Raw genomic sequence first — 25,611 nt, forward strand, 5'->3', positions numbered from 1 at the left:
ACTACAAAAAAGGAGCAAATATTTTGGAGCTTTTTGCATCTCTCTGTGGTCATTGTGCATTTGTTTGTGGTTGTTTTGCCTCTCTCAGTAGGTGTCGGAATCACCAGAGGCCTCACTATACTATATCATCATGATATTTAGGTCACAATGCGATATTACCTTTTTTCCAACTTCAAATTTTGCCCAATTTCAAATGATGTCCCCAAAAGGAAACTTTGTCAACATCTGTTTTACCTAAAAAGATACATTTCTCTGTTTCTCTTTATTGCTGCTAAATGGGGATTGTCAAGCAGACTAACTGACCAACACATGTATTATAATAATAGATAGATTGATGCTTGGCGTCTCTGTATCGATACAGTATTGCCATGAAAAATATCGCGATACTATGCTGTATTGAGTTTATTCCCCCACCCCTACCTCTCTGTAGACATTTTGCATCCTTTTCAGTGACATTTCAGTGTGCAGGTTAATGCCTGTTCAGTACTCCATCCAGGTTGGGATGCAGAGGTCGTTTTATTATTTTTTTATTTATACAAGTTTTTTTCATTCATCAAACAAACAAACAACTGGATGCAAACACAAAATTTAAAGTCCTGAATGAAAAGGAGCACAAAGAAGATTAATCTTATATAATCTGCCCCCCCCCCCTTCACAAAACATACATTAACAACAAATAACAAATAACTAAATAATAGTTTAGTAAGATTAGCCATAGCATACTACTAACTTTTAGTTATTAGTCATATTACTAACTAATAGTTTAGTAAGTTATTCTCATGTATCACTTTCCTCACAGATTGGGTTCAAACTTTTCCGTGCCAAACTTCTAAAACCTTTGACCATGTATTGATTCTGCTTGACACCTCTTGTCTGATTGGTCAGCCACTGAGGGAATGCGTGCTGACTCCTGAGCAGCCCTAACCCACCGACGGTGACGCATCATTCCATTTCGCAGTAAACACTAACAGGCTTCACACGGTCTTGCCATCAGGCCTGGGGTTTGATCAGTCGCGTGGCCCCTAACCCATCCTGACTACACCCGGCGATCAGATCCATGACGCCTGGGAAGATGGACATGAGGAATGTGGAAAAGGTCAGAGGTCAAAAGCTAAATAGCTCTACAGGTAGTTCTCCCTGCTCTAATAAGCTAAACATGAGTTCCTGCCCATGCGATAGATGGAGCTACAAGACGCCCTCTGGTTCACCCCCTCTGGGCCTGAAGGTTGATGGGAGCTGTCGTATCACACGTCGGGTTAACGTCAAACTTTATAGGCCTTGCCGCAGTCATGTGCCCTCTCCTGTGAAGGTTGAATTCCCCGCGATAAAGTCCAGAGGCACTCGAAACGTCACTTGGTGTTAATTCATAAATCTTCATGGGAGCATTATCTAGTGTGCAGACTCTATTTTTCCGTCTTTTACTTCTGTCCAGCACTTAGTATTTATCGTCTAGATGTGCATGCTTTTGTAAACCTTTTTGCATAAATTCCACAATGATTCCTCCATGAGATAAGATGTGTGACAGATACACTGCTGTATTTTATGAATTACTTTCTTAGTCTAGTCTCATATTTATTGATGCTCTACACAGCATGCCAGAGCCAAAGTTCCAAAGTGGTTTGGTTGACTCATCCCCGTTAGGTGATCTTCTTTCTTTACCCTGGCACGATTGAAAGACTAGACATTCCTGTATAATCCTGGACTGACTGTTCATGTCACCGTGGCTGCATATTCAGCTTTAATGAGAACATTTTGGAGATAAGGCACAGATACAAGAAATATTATGCACATACCTTGATAAAATCTTGCTATGAATTGCACCAGAATTGCGTCACCATTAAAGTGTGAACAGACTAATGAGTTTATTTGTTGGGGAAAATCACCAAAAGTGTGTGTGTGTGTGTGTGTGTGTGTGTGTGTGTATGTGTGTGTAGAATGAATGAATGAGCTATAACCATAAATAAAGCACCCTAATAAAATTGTATTAATAGTTATATCAGGATATAGCTCTGTTATGGTGCTAAATGATGGTGTGGTATCTGAAGATTTACAACTTTGACTTAAGGATTGCCATATAAGGGAATTCCTATGAACTTTACCCTACTGTTGCTGAAACATTTGGAAACTGTTAACATTAGAAGGGGCCCCCTAAGACAGATGATATTTTGTTGGAGCTATACCATGTATGGGGCCTTAAACGGTCAGTTCCCTACTCCAAGCATATACTCACACCCCCACTAAATGCACAGAATATATACAATGAGATAAGCCGCAGAACTTCAATATTTGATGATTGGGATGGTCGTCTCTCCGAGCTCCTGCAGAAGCTTGTAAAATAATGCTGAATTATTTGATGTAATAAACCTTTTTATAACCAAGAAACAGTGTCAACGAAGTTCCTCTTCCACACATTGGCAACGCAGCACTGCTACTAAATATACAACAATGGATTTAATGACCAGACCTTTGCTTTGTAGTGGGATGGCACTGCATCAGCTCACTGGAGAATCCAGCCCATCTTTTAACTGGGGAGGACGAGAATTCTAGACACTAATGAAGTGATTTTGAGAAGATGACAGGAAAGAAATCAAAAGCAGATGATTCACTACAGACCGAACCATCACTTTGTCACATTTTGGACAAAAACACGTGGCTGTGGAAAGACAGCCAGAGACGAACAGAATTACAACGGATATCTGTTCGTTTCGACTTCAAAATAAAAGCATGGCTTTGGTTAACACATTGCCCCCGTGTCCATTGCATCCAGGGCCATAGCCAAGATTTTAGAAATGTAGCCTATATATCCTTGTGTGGCTCATTAAACCTTTAGAACATTGAGAACTGAACCCTGCTTCGTGTCGCTTTGTTCTCCGAGCGCTCGCCACTGCTTTCAGAATCAACTCACAGAGGTCAAGCCAGTAGATGATAGGACGCGGACTACAAAACAGTCGTGATCGGATCAAGCTTTTTGACACCCGCAAAACGAAAGGGTGTCAAAAAAGGGCCTGCCCTTTTTACAATACACAACCTATTTGAATCAAACACATTTTCTTGGTGATAGTGTAATAATGCAGGACCTATTTAGTGGTGCATCTTCACAAACTTAATATTCTTGGGGCTTTATGGGCCTGCTGAACTCTAAGGGCACTTAAAGGGGCGCTTTGCAGTTTTGGCCATTTCTTCGCTTTTTGCTCGCAGGTTTCTCTATAGAGCCCCCCCTACAGCTTCGGAATAGATATTCGGCAACACTGTCGTAAAAACTCGTTGCCGCCTTTCCCCCCTCCCATCTTCTCTCGCTGGTCATGTGCATTTGTTTTTCAAAGAAGCCGACCGGCCTATGAGGTTTTTCTCGAAATATTACCCTTCTCTCTCCCGGATCCGTAACATTATTCTTTTTTTCCTACAATGGCTTTAGAACGCTGTCGGAGCAGAAGCAACTTGTGTTTGCCAACATCAAGCTGACAAGAAACTCTGTGGCAGATAAAGTTTCTGATCAAAGATACTTTGATAACAGCAAGAACGCCAGGTCAGCATCGGATTTGCAGGCTTCTGTTTGTCTCAGTTCTCGACATTCTGAAAATGCAGCTCCGATGTCTACTCGTGTCTGACTCCTCGCCGTTTCCTCTTTCTCTGTTCCTCCGACAATGCTTTCCTAGCTTTCTGCTTCTTTTTTGCCGGCTCAGTGTATGTGTGCAGTGCCGTGAAGCAATTTGTTACATCGCGAGACCTGATATCACACGATACTTCCTGATGCTGAGGCCGGCGACCCGCCGCCGAAATTATGAATCCCACTATGGCCACGCCAAGACCCGCCCTAAGAAGCAGCCTGATTGGTTGGGGTTAGGCATTTGACCTTGGGTGGTTAATGTTAGGATAGCCGATTGGTCAGGGGATAGGACCTGAACAAATAGGGTTACGTTACCTCGCGTAAGCATGGACGCCTGGCCAATAAATGCTATTGAAGGGCGGGTCTTGGCGTGGCCATGGTGGGATTCGTAATATCGCAGCCCGCCAGCCCAAAGTTGCAAGGGTGGTTTTTCCGCTCACAGACGCTAGGGGGAAGCGAGACGACCGCCATTCAACCTGAAAAAAGTCATATAACCATTCCAATGACTCCGAAGCTGTTCAGTTAAGGTAAATTAAGCTAAAAAAAACCTGCATAGTTCCCGCGTAATCCAGCCTTGACTCGCATTCACCTTTTCAGTGGAATTCCATTGCTAGGCAATAGCCTGGACCCTTGTTAACGTCCTGTCATAAGACCATTTCACAGTTGTAAACATTTATGGCCCCAAGTTGATTTCCTGTTGCAGTGTATAGTGAATGATATCAACTGACAGGAAATTAACAAGGGGCCAGGCTGTTGCCTAGCAATGGAAATCCATTAAAAAGGTCTTTGTAGCTACTGCAACAGAACATCAACTTGGGGCCATTTAGAATGTTTATGTTTATATCTATGGTGCTCTAATAGGTCATGGTTACTGTGGCTACCAAAACCAACATTTTGTCAGTGCTCCACGTTTTTCAGGTTTGGACGTTCTTTTGGCAGATTATATTTTTAAATTAAAATGACTGACTGGAGGTTTTAGCTTGAAAGGTCCAACCGGAACAGCTCGACTAGGCTACTAACGTGATTTGTTTTTCAGGTCGCCGCTTGTGTTTGGGGAGAAAAGGGTTAACAAGTCAACCAAACGTTTGGGAAGACGTTACCCCCCTTTACACAAACAGACCGCCCCGGCCCCTGCTCGGACTACACTGACAAAGTAATGCAGCCGGTTCCAGGTTTCTCTGAACCGGCTCACAGTAATGTTAACGTTTCGGTAACTGTAAGATAGGCGACGGCAGACCGGCTCGTTTGTTTCTACCTTCTTCACCGCTGCGACCTCCAGACTGGACACCCGAGGATGTACAGGAAGATAAGGAGCAGCAAAGGTCAGCGAGCCCCGGATCGATGCTCTTATCGGTGATAGAGAACAAAAACAGCTCGTTTTTCGCATGAACCCTGGCAGGATTGGGCTCGGCTTCTTGGTCGTTTCCACAAACTCAGGATGAGGAAACCTAAAGTGACTCGGATGGCTTTTGCCTTGTGCCTGGGATGTTTCATTATGGTCATTCTTTACTTCAACAGCAGTCTGAAGCCAGGTGAGCAGAAAGTCTTCTTAATCAGCGTTACAACTGAGCCGAAAATACATAATTGGACCTTCAGTCAACAAATACTGTTTAAACATGTTCAATCGTAGCCTAATGCCTCAGTAGAAAAGAAAAAACGTTTTGAATGAAAATACAGTAGTGTGTCAAATATTACAGTTGATTGTATCAGTTTATCACCAACCCTTCTGCCAATAAGTTTAAAATTGCCCCACTATTCACAACTAAATACAACAAGACAACATTAGAATTAACAGGACATAGAAACATACAGACCTACATACAGTATAACAAATACTAGACATCCCAGCCAAGCTCAAATTGTAAAAAAAAATTTCTTCAACAGTGGATATCTTTATATACATAGATTGCATTCCTTTAAAAAATATTTGAGACATTACAGAAATATGGCTAATAAGGCTAGTTGGTCCCATTCTGTATATGGTTCACTCATGGTATGTCCCCATGTCACAATAATAATCAAATACATTCATGTCATAGTACTGTAAGGCATAGTAATTATCTGCAATTGTGCTTGAGATAAAGCTAAGTACTGTATTTAAGCCAATCACATCATAATCAAGGGATTTCTGTGTCTGTGTTTCTGTGCGTGTTATAATGTCATCATGTTCATCCTTGTACACTCCCACCCTGTGTCTGGATTTCCCCAAGACCCACAGATCTTGGTAGGGGAACAATTTCATTACCAAACTGATTAGTGGAGTGTTTCCTCTGCTACGTGGAGGAAGGCTGGGAGAGGTTGCAGCTGGCTGGTTGCTGAGTTGGCCCTCTCTGAGATCTGTTTCCACCTTTTCCAGGTCCCTCTCTGCCACATACAATGGCCTCATTCAGACATGCCAAGCTATATCATGGGCCAAAAAATCGTATATAGCCTATACTGTGAGGAGCGTTTGGGTTTTTAAGAGAGGGGTCAGTCAGTTCTGGATATGTTTGATGTGAGACGTGGGGCAAAGACTGTTTGGAGTTATTAGGAATCTATGAGAGACCAGCCTCTTGTGGAGACAGGTTTCATCCTAGCATACCTCTGAAAAGGATTTAAATGTGCTGTTAAACCACTAAGGTAAATGTTTGTAAATGCTATTGGAAGTGTCATGGTTACATCAAAAACCTTGAATCTCTCAGATGGTTGTACACTGTTCATCAGTCATGTTTGAGGCATTCCAGGAGTTCTTTTTTTTGTAGTGGTGTTTGATTAACAGTAGCTGGTTTGATGTGCCTGCCTGAATTATCCTCCTCTGTTTTAAACATTGACATATATATATATATATATATATATATATATATATATATATATATATATAATGGACCAACAGATCCCGTTGCTCTGGACGGAGACCAGTGAAGGCCATTAGAAGCACTTTTCCAGTGATTGCTGAGCGTTACTGTGCAGCCTCCAACTGAGAGAGACGACGTAAATGTGACGTGAGCAACCTGTCTGAAAGTTGGAAGTCTTCTGGTAGCTTTGCCAAGAGAAATCTCAATCATTCCCAATCTAGCAAAGATGGAGAGCGTAGGTATATGTAAGGAGATAATATAGGCACAGGCTAATTATTGCTAACTAAAATGCTAGTTAACATTAGTAATTACACTTAAACAGCTAATGTGAGTCCAAATTGCCTGAGAGCTTCTCCTGTACTATACGGTAATTCCTCTACTATGAGACAGTAAGTCTCGTGGTTATGACACAATCGTTAGCCTATTTTTATAAAAACGTCTGCTATGGAGCCATAACGTGAGGTACAAGGTAATGGAGCCTTTTATACATTGTCGTGTTTCTTTAGAAATAAACAACGGACAAATGGAGTCTTTAAACACTTCAGCTGTAAAGTTATTCGCTTTAAAAGTGGCGCCAAAATGAATGGCAGTCAATGGAATGCTAACAGGAGGTGATGGCTTGGTGGCATCAAAATGGCGCCATAGGAGGTACGCGCTCCGAGGAGAAGCTTACCCCCTTGGTTTTAAAGGGGCACTATGCAGTTTTGGCCGTTTCTTCGCTGTTTTCTGGCTTTTTGCTGGCAGGGTTCTCTATAGAGCCCCCCCTACAGCTTCAGAATAGATATTTGGCAGCTCCTATGTTTACTTGTGTCTGACTCCTCGCTCGGTCAGTCTACCGTTTCCTCTTTCTCTGTTCCTCTGACAATGCTTTCCTAGCTTTCTGCTTCTTTTTTGCTGGCTCAGCCATGACGATAGTGTGAAAAACTCCATCACTACCTTGGTAGCCGGTTCCTGAATGGGCGTATGTGTGCAGTGCCATGAAGCAATTCGTTACATCGCGAGACCTGAAATCACGCGATACTTCCTGACGCTGAGGCTGGCGGCTCGCCGGCCAAAAGTTGCAAGGGTGGTTTTTCCGCTCACAGGCGCTGGGGGGGGGGGGCGAGACGACCACCATTCAACCTGAAAAAAAGTCATATAACCATTCCAATGACTCCGAAGCTGTTCAGTTAAGGTAAATTAAGCTTAAAAAAAGATGCATAGTTCACCTTTTAAATAGTTCTTTAGCACATCACTTTCTTTGATTTTGATGGAGAAACATTAAACATTTTAGATCACAAATTAACATGCTTATAGTAAACTCTATTGTATCAGGGCTGGAAATATCCCAACTTGGCCTGCTGTTGTCAATATTTGAAGGTGTAATTAATGGCATTATCAATGGCTGCATTGCATTCAGGCCCGAATGAGCATGCTGGCTCACTGGTATCATGGCTTAATGGACATTTCATCGTTAACGTTATCAGTCACACCTGTGCTTTTCCTGCTATGACAAGTCAAAGTGTTTGTTGTAAAAAGGTCCATGTTGCACCAGAACATTCACACCAGAAAGTGTGAGTGCATTCATTTGCATGTCCTCGCAAAATAAGCCGTGCTGAAAGCTTGGTAACATGGTCATTTACAGCATGGCTAGCTTGTGAATATAGTGCGGCATTTAGCAGTTAAAGAGTCAGATATTTCCCTCAGGAGTGACTGGAGACCAAAACGGAGCTAAAAGCAGAGTGAGTGTTGAACTTAGACCGTGTCGACTCAGGAGGTGTAGTGCAAGCAGAAACTTCTCCTGTGTAGACACGCCAAACACGGCTCCAAATGAATGATAATGTTGCGCCGTAACTGCTGGATCATATGTCAGTGTTGTGTTTCGGCTTGTGTCCGCTGCCCCAAAAAAATTAGCTTTAAGGAAAACCTATGATAACTTTCTGCAAACTGTGCCACGTACTGTATTTTGTGGAGCGGTTTATACACCAGCAGAGTAGGGTTTTGAAAAATTAGATGCTGCGACACCCACAGCTAATACGATAGCTTCCTCCATTATGGACTCTCCGGTTCTCATTTCCTTCAAAGGTCCGCTTTGTCGCGATGGATAGCAGTTGGCTGACGGTTCACTTTTAAGTTAAATTCTACGCCAATGCTTGGATGTCCTGGCCCTAAATAAGAGTATCTACTTGCTTTTTACCAAGGTATACAGCAGGATAAGTGGCTGCGCTGTGAGCAGGGACACATTAGAGCCAAATCATCCCTGGCCGACACCTGAATTTCTCCCTTGAAAACCTCCTGATTTTGCACAAAGCAACCATAGCGAAACATGGCGCCATATGAGGTTATCGTTAACACTAAGATCAACAAACGTGGGAAAGGCAATATCCTCTGTTACTTTCGTTTTAAAACTTGAAGCCACTGTTTGTTTAGTCTTCTGCGTGTACTGTTCTCCATTGCATTTCGGAGATGTCTAGTTAATTCCTGAGGACATGCACAACCATTGCTCCGAAGAGGCACAGGATACTGCATGTGGGGGCCATCATGGGTAAACACATGCATAGATAAAAGCAGGTATAACCGCGCTATATCAGTGAATGGTGAAACATCTGAAGGTGATGATTTTGCACCTAAGAGGTTGCCTCCAGTATTTTGGTGTTGAGTGGCTCAAATACACACAGAATGCATCTCATGTTTCAAACATTAAAGCTGCATGTCAGCTTTAAATCAGTAGGTTTCAGATATGCAGCCAGTCTGTCCTATTTGCATTTAGAACACTTTCTCCTTCCCTCTCTTGTTCCATCTGGGGTAAAGGTCATATTGTTTGTTCAAAGACTATATAAAGCTGCAAGAGAGCAGCCCCATAACAAAGGAATGCACTGCTAAGTCAGAGTTAAGGCCGTTACAGACCAACCAGACGGCCGACCGTTGGCAGAAAAGGCAGTTGGGCTGATCAGTCTCCCCGAGTTGGTCAAAAAAATGCCTCAGAACACACCAAAGTGACGAGACGTAATACGTCTCCATAACAGCAGGCGGCGCTAATCTGTATTGTCGCCCAAAAAATGAAAACCGGCAGCTGATTGGACGAACGCGTCATGTGGGTCTGGCTGCTGCTTCCGGATTTTGGATTTTTCAACCGGCCATTACTAGCGACTCATTCAGAATACGATCTCATATTGTACTAAAATAGTTCACCGAAACGTGTTTCTGAAAACATTTTAAGCGAGAAATAGTCCATGCAGCTGCTGAATCTGTCTTCATTTCAGATCGACAAAGATCAGTTTAAAAGATTTTCGTCAGATTTTGAGAGGCTTAGTCACGGTCATCACGCTTGCCATTTCCGGGTGAGTCCCGACTGCCCTGTCTCCGACTGAACACGTCAGGTCGGCGAAAAATGAAGGCCGACGGCACGGAACCCACCGAACAGACTCTAGTCACTGACCTCGCCAGACTGTCCAGCGGCCGATTATCGGCCCGGTGTGTAGCTGCCTTTACACACTAGCCTTGTTTACATTCTCCCATTTTCATGCACATTTTGAAGTATTGCGTTGGAAAAGCTGAACGGAAACGGCAAAATGTAATAAAACTTCCTCAATTGCGCAGAAACGTTTTCTAATGCTCGCTTGAGGTGATTTTTGCCTTTGTCGAAAAAGAGTTGGTTCGCTAACCGGGATGTGGAAACGCCTTTGCTGAATACGTTTTTACGAAGCGATCATTTAACTAACAGCTGTTTCTTCTGTCTCCGCTGTCAGCACCTTCCCGGATATTCCCAGAACTTCACTTGTGTCCAATACAGAACAACTTGTTACATTCATTATCTTGACTCAAGACAATGTATCTCGATAGTGTTATAGAGTGATCCACCTCATTACGAGATCTATTCCAGATGACAGGACTCCTTGAATTGAGCATTCTTGTCAATGTATGGTGGCGTCACTACAAGGGCAGCTATGGTTTCTACATAAAGTTTACACAGACACAAGGATTGAGGAGGAAGATGGCTGTGTGGAATGTGGTATGTTTTATAGCGTTGTCAGGATCTTCTCCTGTCCACCCCCACTGATTTACAAGTTCCCAGTAACATTTACAGATGTGAGTTGATGGTTATCAGGTACCTAGTCTTTACTATTTAATTACACTTACACTTACTGTCATTATCCCTGTACTGCAGAGGTACCCCCCGCCTCATACCTTCCTTGTCTGGGCTTGACTTAAGGGCCCTAAAAGACTTTTAAAAATGAACAGTTCAGCACTCCAGTTTTATTGGAACACCTCTCGGACTCCATGGCTTCTTTTGGCATAATTCAGACATCAAATGCTCTTGAAGACTTGGGACAGTTGTCATCAGTTCTGTCAGATCCTCAGCCATCCGAGGCCAGCATCCTATGACAGGTCAGGGTGGCCCTGCTGTTCCAACCTGTCCTCCTCCAGCCAGCTGCATATCATGACACAGAGCTGCAGGTGCCGATGCTTCAGCAAGAACCCTGGAGCATTTATTTATTTTTTCATGAAGCCCATCTGCTTTCAGAGCTGAAATCCTCAAGTGATTTGATTTGCAGTTTTTTCTTTTTTTTTCACTTGTTGCTATTGCTCAATAGGAAAGACACACACACACTCATAGCCACGATGTGAAGGCTGTCATGTCGAAACGGTAAAAAAAAATAATAATAATAAATTTAAAAAAAGTCTCTTGCCATTCCTTGAATTTCTCTGACAATTTAGATAAGTTCCCCCATCTCGTCGTTTTTGTTTTTTTCTTCTGGTTTTGCGCCAGTTGCATGATAGAGATTTCACAGACTTTGTACTAGAGGGCTGGCAGGGTGAAGTCCATTTCAATGTATAGTTTTTAGTTAACAAAAATGGGAAGTTCCAAAAACGGACAGGTATTCATGGCCCATGACAGGCACTTGACAGCGTGTAGAGCTCTTAGTTAGGGAGGCAATCGACTCCCCAGTTGATGATTTATACTTTGGAGAGGATTCAAAAAGAGACAGCTTGTGACATCTGCTTATCCAACAGATGCAACATATGTCAGTTTGTCTTTGTCTTTTCTTTCAGTTATTTTTTATCCTCACCCTGTTAGTTTGCAGATAGATTATTGCACTTGCAACTATTAAATGAAGGTGTGCTGGAACATGCAACTGGATACCAAACGTAACCAATTACCATTTTCTTTGCCTCTGAACAGGATCAGAAAGACTCATATCTCACATCTGCATGCATTCTTCTAAGACTCAATAAACAGACACTACACCAGCCTTTGCACTTACACCCTTTACACACACGTTTGTGGCCTAAAAGGATCAGGCTTCCCCTTGTACAGTGTGGCTCTCAGTAAAGTTGGCAGGAGAGGCCAAAGAGGGGGGAGGGGCGCCCAGTTTTCCCAGCGGGACCTAAACACAGAGCTCCGTTTATGACCGGGACAGGAGGAACACACATCAGCCTTTCTATATTTTGCATTTCCGAAGCCCTTGGTTTTGTGCGAATCATGAGGAATGTTGCAGTTTCTGGGTCTAGACAGGGTTAAACCAACAGGACCACTCCTTCCTTTGGAAGGCCTTAGGTGGGATTGGTGAATCTCCTTATAGAGGAATTTGAGCTAACAGCTGAGACAGTGTTTGGTTAGAATAGCACATGGTTTGAGCCCATAGCTTTAGAAGTTGTGTTTGTGTCTTTGTAGATTTTTTTCACTTTTGGAGACACTTCATTTGGACAAGGGGAAAAGTGCTGTGAGAATCATGTTCTTTTGGCGCTTTTCCATTACGTGGTACGAAAAAAAGTCCCTGGTACCTGCTAACAGGTACTTTTTTTTAGTACCACCTCAGTCGAGGTTCCAAGCGAGCTGAGGCGATACCAAAAGGTGACGTGAAAGCGACAGATGGGGGTGTCCTGAACAAACCCGCCATTTTTAAATAGTTTAGCCAGCTGTGTGTTTTTTTTTTTGCTGCCTCCAGCTTCATTTGAAACAAAATGTGTCTTCTGGCAACAACACACCTTCCACGTTCTGTGTGTGTGTCGCGTTAGGTCACGGCAGTTTATTGTGGCGCTGCTATGACGACCAGCCACGCTGAGGCAGTACTAAAATCTGCAATGGAAAACGGACGCACAGTGAGTGGAGGCGAGTAGAGGCGAGGCGAGCAGGTACCATGTAATGGAAAAACGCCATTTGATTTCTCTAGCGCCTTTAACACCATCAGATTGAGAGACAAGCTCGTGCAGATGGGGGTTGATGCTCACCTGGTATCCTGGATAACAGACTACCTGACGGAGAGACCACAGTTCGTCAGGCTGAAGGACTGTTTCTCAGAGACCTGCGATCTGCAGCACCGGAGCACCTCAGGGGACTGCGCTTTCACCGTTCCTGTTCACCCTGTACACTTCTGACTTCGGCTACAACTTTGAGTCATGCCACATGCAGAAGTTTTCGTAAGACACTGCAGTTGTTGGGTGTGTCAGGGATGGACAGGAGGACAAGTACAGGAACCTGGTGGATGACTTTGTGCAATGGTGCAGGCTCAACCATCTGCAGCTGAACGCAACAAAGACCGAGGAGTTGGTGGTGGATTTCAGGAGATCTAAGCCACACATTCTACCAGTCTCCATTGTAGGGGTCAATGTGGAGGTGTTCAGCACATATAAGTACCTGGGGGTACACATGGACAACAAACTGGACTGGTCAGCCAACACGGATGCACTGTATCGGAAAGGGCAGAGTCGGCTTCACTTCCTGAGGAGGCTGCATTCATTCAATGTCTGCAGTAAGCTCCTCTGGATGTTTTACCAGTCAGTCATTGCCAGTGTCTTGTTTTATGCTGTGGTGTGCTAGGGAGGCAGCATTAAGAAGAGAGACGCTGGGCGACTGAACTGGTAAGGAAAGCTGGCTCTGTTGTTGGCATTGAGCTGGAGTCACTCACAACAACTGCAGAGGAACAGACCATGAGTAGGATGCTGTGCGATCATGGACTATGACCGCCACCCACTACACGGCACGTTCTTTAAACAGAGGAGCATGTTCAGTGGCAGACTTCTGTCACTGTCATACTCAACAGACAGGTTGAGGAGGTCCTTTGTCCCCAGGGCCATCCAACTTTTGGGGGAGGGAGAGAAATGGACTTTTCAGCATGAGCCTGTCTCTCTCAGCCCCTACCATTATATCACTTTGTCTGCTGTACACCTGACTGTCTTATAGGCTGTATTAGCCCTCCTACACAATCTAGACCCTGGTCATAACATATATATACATCTTATAACTTATTCACTGTTATATATTGTTCTTAAAGTATATAATTTTTTTTCTGTCAAGCAATACTAATTATATTAGGTTTACATTCTTGTCTTTTCATAGTCATAGTTAATATTTAATAATAAGCTATTGCACTGTTCAATCCCTGCACTGTTCACTTTTTGCACTACCACCATTGCACACACTCTACCATAGCACCTTATCATGGTCATTTCATCACATGGTCAGTCCGTACCAGACCTTTGTAATCACTTCACAAATAGTTAACTCTTTACATTTCTGTGAGTGATTCTTTTGTATGTGAGATATATGTGTGTAGATGTGTTTGTTGTGTTATGGTTGTCTAAGCTACTGGATATCTATCGATCTATCTATTAGATGTTGCCTCGCTCATGGACTCACGGCGGTGCGTCGCTGCAGTTTACGGCACTGCACCGCTGCAGAGTGTGTATATAGTGAAACCCTGGATATTTGCCATTTATTTTTGGCATTTAAAAAAGAAATGTCCGGCCGGACGGGGGTTCCTGTTGACCCGGCGGCCCGCCAGGCCTGTACAGTTATAGGGGATTCTTCACAACTTCTTCACAATGCACAGTATCCCATTCTCTGTGTTTAGAAGCTTCTCAGCTTTAAGAATTGAACCAGTTAATTCCCTGATATTTTCATCTTGCTCTGTTTAATACTTCATAACAAGATGTGGATAATAAATTTCCTCGCTTGCTGAGTAATGCCACATTAGCAGGCGAGTGATGACACACAAGGCACTCTTTCAGCCCAGTTAATGTACTGCTATCTCAGCTTGTTGCTGAAACACTCAGTCTGCCAGGTATTTCTCAGTTCCAAAATGATTTCAGACTTTACCTCTGCTGACCGGTGTTTCATTTAAGAGGGGTAAGAAGGCTTTGGGAGTGGTCATATTGGAAATGTGTTCCTTAATCACTGGTAGTTTCCATAAGGATGTGATCATGTGTTTAGAAACACAAGGCAGCTCAAGGCAGAGGACAACACCTTCCTTTGGCAGCAGCATGACTCTGACCATTCCAACTAATAAGGCAGAATTTGGCATCTTATTCACACTGTGAATGATTAACATTAAGGCCTTGACACACCAGCATTTCAAATGGTGAAATTGCCAGAGCAGAGACTTTAATCACAGCTAATAGTGGATTTGCTTATGGGGGCAATTCTAATATGTGCAAAGTTCAACTTGCATTGAGTTCACCTTTGGTGTCCCACAATTCTTTTAATCTTTTTAAATGTTTTGGCAAACTTCTGATAATCTCACATATTTTTTTTTAACATATCTTTATTGAATTTCCAAGGGGCACAAACAACATAAAGTAAGACAGCCACGGAGTAAAGAATAAAGCCCTCCTTTTAGCCCACCCGCAACCCCTTAAAATCAACTAAGACAGCAACAAAAAGCCCCACAAATTTTGACCCACAAATTTGTGCCATTGACCAATAGCAAGCTATCTTGACAGTAATGGCCTTTGAGGGAACAGAGAGCCGGAGAGTCCAAATACAGTATGCTATTGTATCTTATCTTTACACTTAGTTGTGTGTCAGCATTCACTGTTATTTAATCTCCTCTGTCGGTATAAACTGCTCCTCAATAGAGCAATGGTTTGCAGACAGTTATGGCAGGAGTCAATGGCTTAGAGAGCTTTATTTTCCCTTTTCAATAACTTTTTATCAAACAAAATGGTCTACAAGAAGAAGCCATGAGAGGGGTAGCATGTCAGCAGTTAGCGTTCCAGCTACTGCAGCACCCACTAGCCTTGTTAGTATTGTCACACCACCAAACTCTTAGACCAAAAATGTGCTGATTAATCTTGCTGTTGGAGTTTTCCATAACATAGCACCAAGTTACACCAAGCCCACTGTGAAGGATGGAAAGCAGTTGGCGGTACTCTTGAGTGACAACTCGGTATGAAATTTCACTTATAAGATCTATGTTGTATCCCTCATATACTTATTTATTCCTCCATAGTGTGGTCATGACTACACATTCAGTTCTGTACATATCTCATTGGCTGTCTCCACCATGAGTGTGTCAGTGGGTTTACAGCTCATAAGCTGCTTGGCACACATGCCTGGCCTGATCACACCACAGTGTGGGAAGAGGCACACACACACACACACACAACTCAGTCTTCCTCTAGTCTCAATATTGTGTCAATGCATCAATGTCTTGACGTAATTGGGCTCTTGAATGAATGCCACGAATTAGCATTGAGTCCCATGTACTTTTAAATTCAGTTGCATACAGATTACAAATGTTATTGCTGTCTAAGCAACTCTGGAGCTTAATGACTGCATAGTGCAGAGAGGTTATGGGTTATTTAATAAGGTTCTTTGAAAGCATTAAAAACATACTGAAGTTATAGGGACTTTTCTTTTACATTAGTTTAAATGATGACACTGCATAATAAGATCTGTGAAATGAGCAGTTGAAACCAATTTGTTGTTCCTTGACCCAGCATTGAGTTGTTTTGCTGAATCCTGACTCACAGCCTCAGGGCAGCAGATATTGACTCTATTTTATTGTTTATGCAGCAAGGCGTGCTCAGGAGTTTTTTATATCTATTATTTTTGCCTCAAGCACAGGATTTTCATGCCGAACCAAATATATTAAAGTACTAAAGTATACCATGTCAGAGTCACATGTCGATCGGCTTGGGGTGTACCTCCTCTGTTCAGTAATGCACACAGAACAGAAGAAGAAAAGTAAGTGGCAGCAAAAGACCTGAAGGACAGAGTCAGATCATTTCCTGAATAAGTGTCTTGTATTTACTTGGTTATCTATTATCACTTCCTCATTTGGAAAAGGATTGCTTTAAAGGTCCTATGACATGCTGCCTTTTGGATGCTTTTATATAGGCCTTAGTGGTCCCCCTTAGCCTGGATGCCAGCCGAACTTAGCCCCGCCCACAACATTCGAGGTCGGGAAGTTTGGTCTGGACTCGATCCGTTGAGGAGCAACTATGCTTGAACAAGATCTGTTCGGACCAATCAAATTGTCGGACAGATGATCAAGGGTAACAGAATCAACCATGTCACCAAAGAGCGCTTGGGCTGAATTTGTTCACAACAGGTGGCTGCCTTTTCACAGCATGAAATCCATCCATGCTGTTTTGAGTGAGATTCGGTTTCTGAATGTGTCCTGCCTTCAGTCTCCGGGTGAGCTGGTCAAAATCGGCACGGCTTGTGACGTCACAAGCCGAAACGAGTTGGCTAACCGCAACCGTTAGCTTGTAGCGTTAGCATGCTAATGCTAACACTAGCATGCTACCTCGTTCTCAATAGCAAAGCACTGCTACAACACACACAATTTCACCATAATCTACGAAAGAACTACTTCCATGTGCGCCCTCATTTAGAAGTCTCCCAGCTAATCCTGCCTTGTAACTGACCAAAGTTGGAGAAACAGCCTTTCTTTTACTGTCTATGGAGCTAGCTAGCTGACATGATCTACATCTGAGCTACTGCACATGTGCGAGTGCAATCAAAGATAGTAGAAGAAGAAGAAGAAGAAAAGAGGTCTCACTCTGTAGCTAAAACAGAGACCAGGTGAAAAGAGGATCTGCAGCAGTGAGAGAGAGCTGTGCAGTACAACAAAAATATGGTGTTTTTTGAAAATTAAACCATGTAAACCTATTCTGGTACAACCTTAAAATACAATTATGAACCTGAAAATGACCATAATATGGGCGCTTTAAAATCCTCAACCGGCCTCAAACTAGCTGATGGTTTGGCTGCGACTGACTGCCACTTGGCTGCTGTTCAAGTTGCAGAGGCTGGTTTTAGAACGTAAGAGGCTTCACCTCTTTCAACGGCCAATAGAGAAGTCAGCTGGTAAAGTCAGATATAAACTATATGAATAAAATGAAACGTTAATCCATTTTATTTCTGCGTTACAAACAGCTTTAGGAAAGGGGAGGTAACCTTTCCCCTTATGACATCATAAAGGGAAACCAGATCGGCCCATCTGAGCTTTCATTTTCTCAAAGGCAGAGCAGGATACCCAGGGCTCGGTTTACACCTATCACCATTTCTAGCCACTGGGGCACCATAGGCAGGCTGGGGGAACGCATATTAATGTTAAAAAAACTCAAAGTGACATTTTCATGCCATGGGACCTTTTAATAAAGATATGAAAACACAAATCAGGCAACCTTGCCTTCAAATAATTTTATTAGATTATACGTTCTTTAGCTTTAGTCTTATTGAATTCTTTAACTCTTCAGACCAACCTGGGACATTTCTTGACTTGAGGCAAGCTCTAGTATGTTGTTAGAAAAGTTATGCTTGCTATAATCTTTGCTTCATTTTAGTGTTAAAGTATTTGCATGGTGTGTGTTCTGTTTCTCATGAGATAATCATGAGAGCCCAGTGTTTCCTCTAGAAAGAACTTTTCATAGCAACTGGGGGGGGGGGGGGATGTTTGAACATCAAAAAGTAACGTTACCTGAAAACAGCTTGTAGTTTTTTTTTTAGCATCTCACATCACACTTTCAGTCACTATGGCCTATACTATGGTCAGAAACATTGTGCCAAAATATGAACAATAACGTCGCTGTCAACGGGCTTATCTGCTAACGTTAGCTACCGACCGTTACCTTGAAACCATCCAGCAAATAGACGGTACCATAGGGTGCCGTTACCTGAAACCGGTGATTTAATGTGACCGCTCATTTTACACACAGTTTAGCAACAAAACAAAACGCTGAGTGAACATTAGTAGCTACGTTTTTCATGTTGGTTTTCAGCGGTGTGCACCCTCACTAACCTGGAAAACGTTTTTTAAACAGTAACGTTAATACAGCGCGTCAGCGTCTCCTGCAGCGCGGAGTCAAAGGCAGAGGGACAGTCACCGCAGCGTTCGCTAACGTTAGCGTCTTGTCTCATCTGGGTCTGATAAACAGTAAATTCATCAAATTCAGTGTCCACAACGCTATTTTCTAATAAACTGTAGCCGTCATATTTCACGGGACCCGCGTGAGTGCGGATTTCATGTCGCGTCTTTCGTCGCTGTTTGTCACTTTGCCTAAGACTGAGTGACTAGTAGTACTCGCCCTGTTGTTTATTTATGGGGTGACGAGAGGATGGCAGGAATTTTTGAGGGGTGGCAACATACGGCAGACGTGTATATACTGAATTTAATCACAGTTATCACAGTTTGATGAGAATTAGTATGTACACACTACAAAAGGGTACAGGCTGCCATTTACAAACCCATACAGGCAAACTTAATCTCATGCAATCAATGTCTTGCATTTGAGGTTTCATGTGAAACAGTTCATATTAGGAATAGGTGACCATACGATGTGATCTCACTTAATAGGAGATAGAAGTATGATGGAAATAAAGGGCATTATCACAGGTAAGGCATTAAGGTAAGACACAGGTGATGACTGGCAGATGTGTGAGAGGGAAAGCAAACAGCTTTTGACTGTGTCAGAGAGGCAGCGTTTGTACAAGAAGAAACTATACAAAGAAAAACTCCACATGAAGATCTATGGACTGAGCTGTACTAAAGTGAGCCTAAATACACTGTGGAAATAAATGGGTCATGGCACTCAAACAAGGTACTGGACATCGCTTTTAGTGTTTACTCAGAACACACATTCTACCCATTTGTCCCTCAGTAACTTGAAATTTTTTTTGACAGATAAGGTCTTTACTGAAAAAGTGATGAGAAATACAGTACAGTACATACAATATTCACAGCAGTTAAGGCGACCTGAAAGGGACATTTCATGCATGTAAATATGAGCTGCTGTATCAACAAACCGACAAAAAGGCTCACAGAGTTACAAAGGGTATGTTACATCAAAATCTCCACAAACCTGAAAAGAAGTCCCATAAAAATACATTTTGCTCCCAGTCTGAAAAAGTACAAAAACATTTTGTCAGTAGGTTCATACAGGCCCTTTCTGGACAGTTTTATACTGCATATACAAAAGAAGAAACATTAAAAAACAACAACAATAACAACACTGCTTCATGTTCAGCAGGAGTGTCAGTGTCCCATTTTAAACTTTGTTTCTCACACTTTTGATTTTAATAAAGGTTCTCAGTTGCCAAAACAAAGATATAAACACAGACATTTAAAGTACAGGTTCTGTTGAGGTCATCATTTTATCAGCTTTGTAAAGGCCCACCAGGGAGCAGAACATGAAGTTGTCATGCCTGTAACAGCTGAATGCGACGATTTCCATGTTGCTCAGCGAAACGCTTCAGAAATGTATCTAGATCTAATGCCCTTGTGCGTTTTGATTCAATGCTGAGTACAGCCAAACTCCATAGTCTCTTTTCTGTCATAGTTGACCGCAAATAAGTCCTTATGAGCCTGAGAGATGAAAAACTTTGTTCACAGGTAAAGCAACCGCTATTTTACACAACCTCAACAACTCCTAAAACACATCCTGGTATGGGTCCAAAAACTGAGTGAACTCCATTAGAGTGGTAGGACTCTCCTTTTCCCCCTTTTTGTCTGTCTAGTACTCTCCTCGTCTGATAAGTGAATAAGAGAACAGCCTCCTCTCTCAAAAAAAGTCGGACTTGACGGATTTAGTGCCTGGACACCCTGCATAATGTTACAATTTGTGTTAGGAAAATCTTCTTCCTATTTCTCCAATCACGTTACCCAGAACTGGATAGTACACAGAGACACAAAAAGTGTGTTTGCTATCTGGAACTACATGCTGTCCCAAGGTGGAGTGGATGACAGTATCCTGAAGCACCTTTGCTGTCTGTCTTGGCCTCTTTGGTTTTCTCTGAGTTGCATCAATGTTACTTCGTTTGTTATGTACATAAGACCCAGACATGAATACATACAGTCGTTCCAATAATGAGAAGAAGTTTCCTGCATCTGCCACACTTTTTACAGCGTCTTCTATAACTAAGTTCAGGCAGTGTGCACTACAGTGAACATAGAAGGCATGTTTGGCTACTTCTTTTATTTTAGCTTGAACACCTGCAGGTGCCCCGCGCATCACTGCTGTGCCATCGTAGCCCTGGCCTACACGGTTGTTCTTGTACTCCAGCCCATGCTTCTCGAGGAAGAATATAATCTTGTCACTTAAGGCGGCAGCATCCAGGTGTTCTGCCACTTCAAACTCCAGAAAGCTTTCATGAACCACACCGTTGTAAAAATATCTCAGAACAAATGACATTTGTTTTTATTATTTAATCTGAGCAATAGATCTAAAAAATATTCTACACTGGAGATCGTTGGTGATGGCACTCTCCTTTCCCTTTCACTGTCTGAGCCCTGCACGTTATCTTGTCTCTCGCGTTCTCCCTGATGCTCTCCCTCCATATCTTCACCGCTGTGGCGTTCTCCCACCTCCTCCTGTCCCTGGTCACCTTGGCCTTGTATTCTATCTCTGTCACGTTTCTGTGGCCCTTTTCTCTCCACCACGTCTTCGTCTTCTCTCTCTCCTTCCACCTCATCTTCTCCGTTCAGTTGTTCATTTTCTATTTCTCTCGCATTTCTCTTTGGTGAGAAAAAACTACAAATGCTACCTTTCCTCTTCATTTCTGTGAGATTCAAAGTAAATTTACAATGTTTTCCTTGACAGACGTTGAATCAGTATTAGCTTTTGTAGCCTACTTTACACAGAACAAACGTCAGACCTAACTAACATATGTATAGCTAGTTAGCGAAATAACGTTCTTCAACCTGATTTTTATCATCTCAAAATCAGCATCGCAACTATGCTAGCACTGTGCTTTCATTATAATTTCATTTCTTGATAGTTATGTGTCTGCCGTGTCTCCTTTCCTCACGACTCCTGGCTCCCTCGCTTCGCGCCACTCAGTTTTCCAAACAAAACAGTCTCTTGCCGCTCTGGCATCATCTCGTGCTGCATTCACCGCAGTCGGACATTGGAGATTTGCGCTCATAAATTGTCAAATTGACCATAACTTTTAATTCGTTGCTGCCAACTGGCAGCAGGGGTGGCAAGGCTTTCTTTTAGGGTGGCATTTGCCACCCTATGCCACCCCTGTAGATCCGCCCCTGGTTGCCATGACTTCGCGGGTGATGACGTCCTGTCAGTGTTCCAGTTGCTCACCCTAAAGGGGAGAGAGAGCGAATGACAGTTTGCTTGAGTTCAGTAGAGCACACAGCTCTGCAGAGTCGTGTAATTACGACTTTCTGACTTTTCATAAACCGCTGAAGGAGCGGCGGTGCACGGGGTACATAGCGGAAACCCTGTTGTGCGTCTGCCCTATTTATGATACCGTGGCAGCAGAAATTTTACCCTGGTGGGCCTCCAAGGTAAAATCAATATAAAGGCAACAATTGTCAGTCATTTTCTGTACTTATGCTGTGAGTGCTGTAAAGCTGACTCTACTTGCAAGTAAACAAGCTTTTAAGAGAACTCCAGTGATTTTGTCCATTCTTTGATAAATAATTATCCTCACATATGTGTAAAATGATTTCTTATCTTGGTCCCATTAGCAACTGTACAATAAGCAAACAACTGAAGGAAGTTGGTGAAAGAAGGGAAGCAGCCTCTCATCTTTTGACTAATAATATAAGCCAACCTGTCTCTCACATCTTAGCAAATACCATCCGCCGGGGGTTAGGTAGAGGATATTATGCTGCCATGAAGACAACTGAATGCTAAATTAAAATGTGAATTGAACAAAGTTGGATAAAAAAAGTTTTAAAAAAATAGCTCGGCATTCGGGGAAATACACGTATTGACTGTCTTGTTGAGAGCCAGATAAGAAGATGGATAGATACCACTCTTGTGTCTGTCCGTTCAATAGACCATTTCACAGTTGTAAACAAATACATTCTAATTGGCCCCAAGTTGATTTCCTGTTGCAGTGTATGTGAATGATATCAACTGACAGGAAGTTAATCAGGGGCCAGGCTGTTGCCTAGCAATGGAATTCCATTAAAAAGGTCTATAAGCAGCACTTAAGCCAGCAGCTGGTTTATGCTTTAGCTCAGCATAAAGACTTGTAAACTGAACCAAAACACAGTTTTTATACACGTAAAACAAATGTTTACTTACGGATAACTACTGTAATCAGCTTTATAGGTGCTGGTATGCATTTTGTTACCTTTTGACAGGGCCAGGTACGCTATTTCCCTCTGTTTCCAGTCTGTGAGTTAAGCTAAGCTAAGCTAAGCTAAGTCAAGTCATTTAATTAATATAGCACATTTAAATGAACAACAGTTGACCCAACGTGCTTTATAGGTAGAGCAGGGAAGGCATAAAATATATAATCAAGTGTACAAGACTCCATGAATATAATAAGGCACAGGTAAAGTCAAATAATATAACATAAAATAAAACAGCAATAGAACAAAAGGAATTAAAGGGAATTAAAAGCAAGAGAGTAAAAGTGCGTCTTCAGGTTTGACTTAAAACTGGCAATTGTGTTACAGGATTTGATATGGGGTAGGAGGGAATTCCAGAGTTCGGGGGCTACTACAGAGAAGGCTCGGTCTCCTCTGGTTTTTAGGCGTGTCTGCGGGATGACAAGGAGTTGTTGGGTTGTGGACCTGAGTGACCTGGCGGTAGAGTAAGTAGACAGGCTATCAGAAATATACAGAGGGGCTTGACCATGGAGTGCTTTAAGATAAGATAAGATAGACTTTATTAATCCCACACTGGGGAAATTCCTGTGCTACAGCAGCTCAAAAGAAAAATGTACACACGTCAGAATAACACAAAGACACATTAAGTAGACACAGGAGAAAAAATATACATATTAGGACTATAGGAAATGGAAAAATAGAATAAGTTATAATAGTAATAAAAACAACCGTATTTACACAATTAACAACCTTATATAAACAGTGTATATAAACACAGATGAGTAGAGATGACATATTGCACAGTTGGAGGTGACACAGAGTAATAAATAAATAAATGTGCATAGTGCAGAATATTGTCCAGTGATGGCTCATATTGCAGAAACAGCTAGCAGTGCTACATTATGATGTTGTATTAAAGAGTCTGACTGCTGCTGGAATGAAGGACCTGCGGTAGCGCTCCTACAAAAAGTAACACTTTAAAATGTATTCTGAATTTCACTGGCAACCAAAGACGCTCAGCTAAAACGGGAGTTATGTGGTCATACTTTTTGGTTCCAGTGAGCAGTGTGCAGCAGCATTCTGGACTAATTGGAGTCTGTTTTAAATTATATTGGCTTAGGCCTGTGTATAGTGAGTTGCAGTAGTCTAAGCGTGAGTTAATAAAAGCATGAATGACTGTTTCAAGATCATTCTTAAATAAAAAGTATTTCAGCTTGGCTACTGTTCTAAGCTGATTAAAAACTACCTTTAACAACAGAGCTGACTTGTTTATTAAAAGTAATACACTTCCTTCTCCTGGCTGTACCTCTATATTTGATGTATGCATATGAGAGTCGTATCGATCTTCTCATCAAACTCTTGGTTAAAAAAAAGCAAATAAGCGTGTATCCTAAAATGTTGAATTATTACTTAAATATAAAATGCTACACAGAAGTGATTTCTTCAGAATTACCATTGCAATGTTTTTTCCAGGAGTCAACTACAAACCATTAATGTCGACGAAGGTAGTTAAGATAATGGCAATTATTAATTAAAGCAATTTATAAACTGTTGGTAGATGCCAACATTTCAGAGAGGGTATGTCACAAGTTGGCATGTTTCAAACTACATTTAAGGTGAAGAACGGAAGAGACATTTAATTGTTGGTGATTTTAATATTCATGTGGATGATGATACTTTCAAAAATGCTGTTGAATTTGTAAGTATCACTGAATCTTTTAATTTTACTCAGCATGTCTTGGGTCCTACGCACAGCAAGGGACATACGCTGGATCTTGTTTTTGCTCATGGTTTAAACATTAATAATGTTTGCATCGAAGATGTATTTGTCAGTGATCACAAATGCATCTCATTTGATCTTGTCTGTAATGAGGATCCTGTGCCCGTTAAACGGGCGTCCTGCTCACGTTTGATTAACCAGCTTACTGTTGAGAAATGTTCAGCCGCATTTTACTTAAGCTCGGTTTTTATTTCGAATGATGTGGCTGCTTGTGCACAGTCGTTTCATGATCATTGCACCCTGCTGTTGAACAAAGTGGCGCCTCTTAAAATTAGAGAATAGCCCTCTGTTAATACATCCCCGTGGATGAATGACGCCATTCGCAGCTTGAGGCGTGTCTGTCTGAGAACTGAGCGTTTATGGAAAGCGACTCAGCTCCAAGTCCATCGCCTGTATCTTAAAGAGCTCTTAATAGACCTAAATGAAATGATCAAGGAGGCTAGAGCCTCTTATTTTACTAAGCTGATATCTGCCTGTAAAAACAATCCTAAAGCTCTGTTTGAGACTATTAACAACATTGTTTCCCCTGCCAAGTGTATTGTCCCTTTGTTTTCAAATGTTGACTGCAACCATTTTTTGTCTCATTTTGTGGACAAGGTTAGAGCTATCAGAGCAGGCATAGTACCATCAGTAAACCCCCATATTGTTACTCATCAGAGACTTTCAGTACAGGACTCCTTTTGCCCCTTGTCCCTGATTGACTTCATTAAGCTAGTGGGCTCGATGAAACCTTCCCAAAGCCCTGGTGATATTTTACCAACATCTTTACTTTTAAAATCCATACATCTACTTGGACCATGTTTGGTTTCAATTTTAAATGTATCTCTTCAGCTGGGCCAGGTCCCTAGCTGTTTTAAGCATGCTGTTGTCCAGCCTATATTGAAAAAGAACAATCTCGATGCAGCTTCGTTTAAAAACTACAGGCCTATTTCTAAATTGCCTTTTATTTCAAAAATCTTAGAAAAGGTTGTTGCGAGCCAGCTAAATAAAGTTTTGGATTCTCAAAATATCTTGATAAGTTTCAGTCTGGCTTTCGAAAAACCATTCAACTGAGACTACTCTCCTTAAAGTCTCTAATGATATTTTGATGGCTGCTGACGGGGG

General features: G+C 42.2%; 1 protein-coding gene across 1 annotated transcript in view; it reads left to right on the top strand.

The window, feature by feature from the left end:
* Positions 1–4,684: 4,684 nt before the first annotated feature.
* Positions 4,685–25,611, top strand: part of LOC144516431 (carbohydrate sulfotransferase 11-like) — a 35,538-nt gene continuing 14,611 nt past the window's right edge. The window contains exon 1 of the mRNA XM_078247692.1: positions 4,685–5,139. Within this exon, the coding sequence (XP_078103818.1) occupies positions 5,046–5,139 (94 nt within the window). The 5' untranslated portion in view covers positions 4,685–5,045. The remainder of the gene's footprint in view (positions 5,140–25,611) is intronic.

Source organism: Sander vitreus, chromosome 4 (assembly GCF_031162955.1).
Source record: "Sander vitreus isolate 19-12246 chromosome 4, sanVit1, whole genome shotgun sequence".
Taxonomy (NCBI): Eukaryota; Metazoa; Chordata; class Actinopteri; order Perciformes; family Percidae; genus Sander; species Sander vitreus.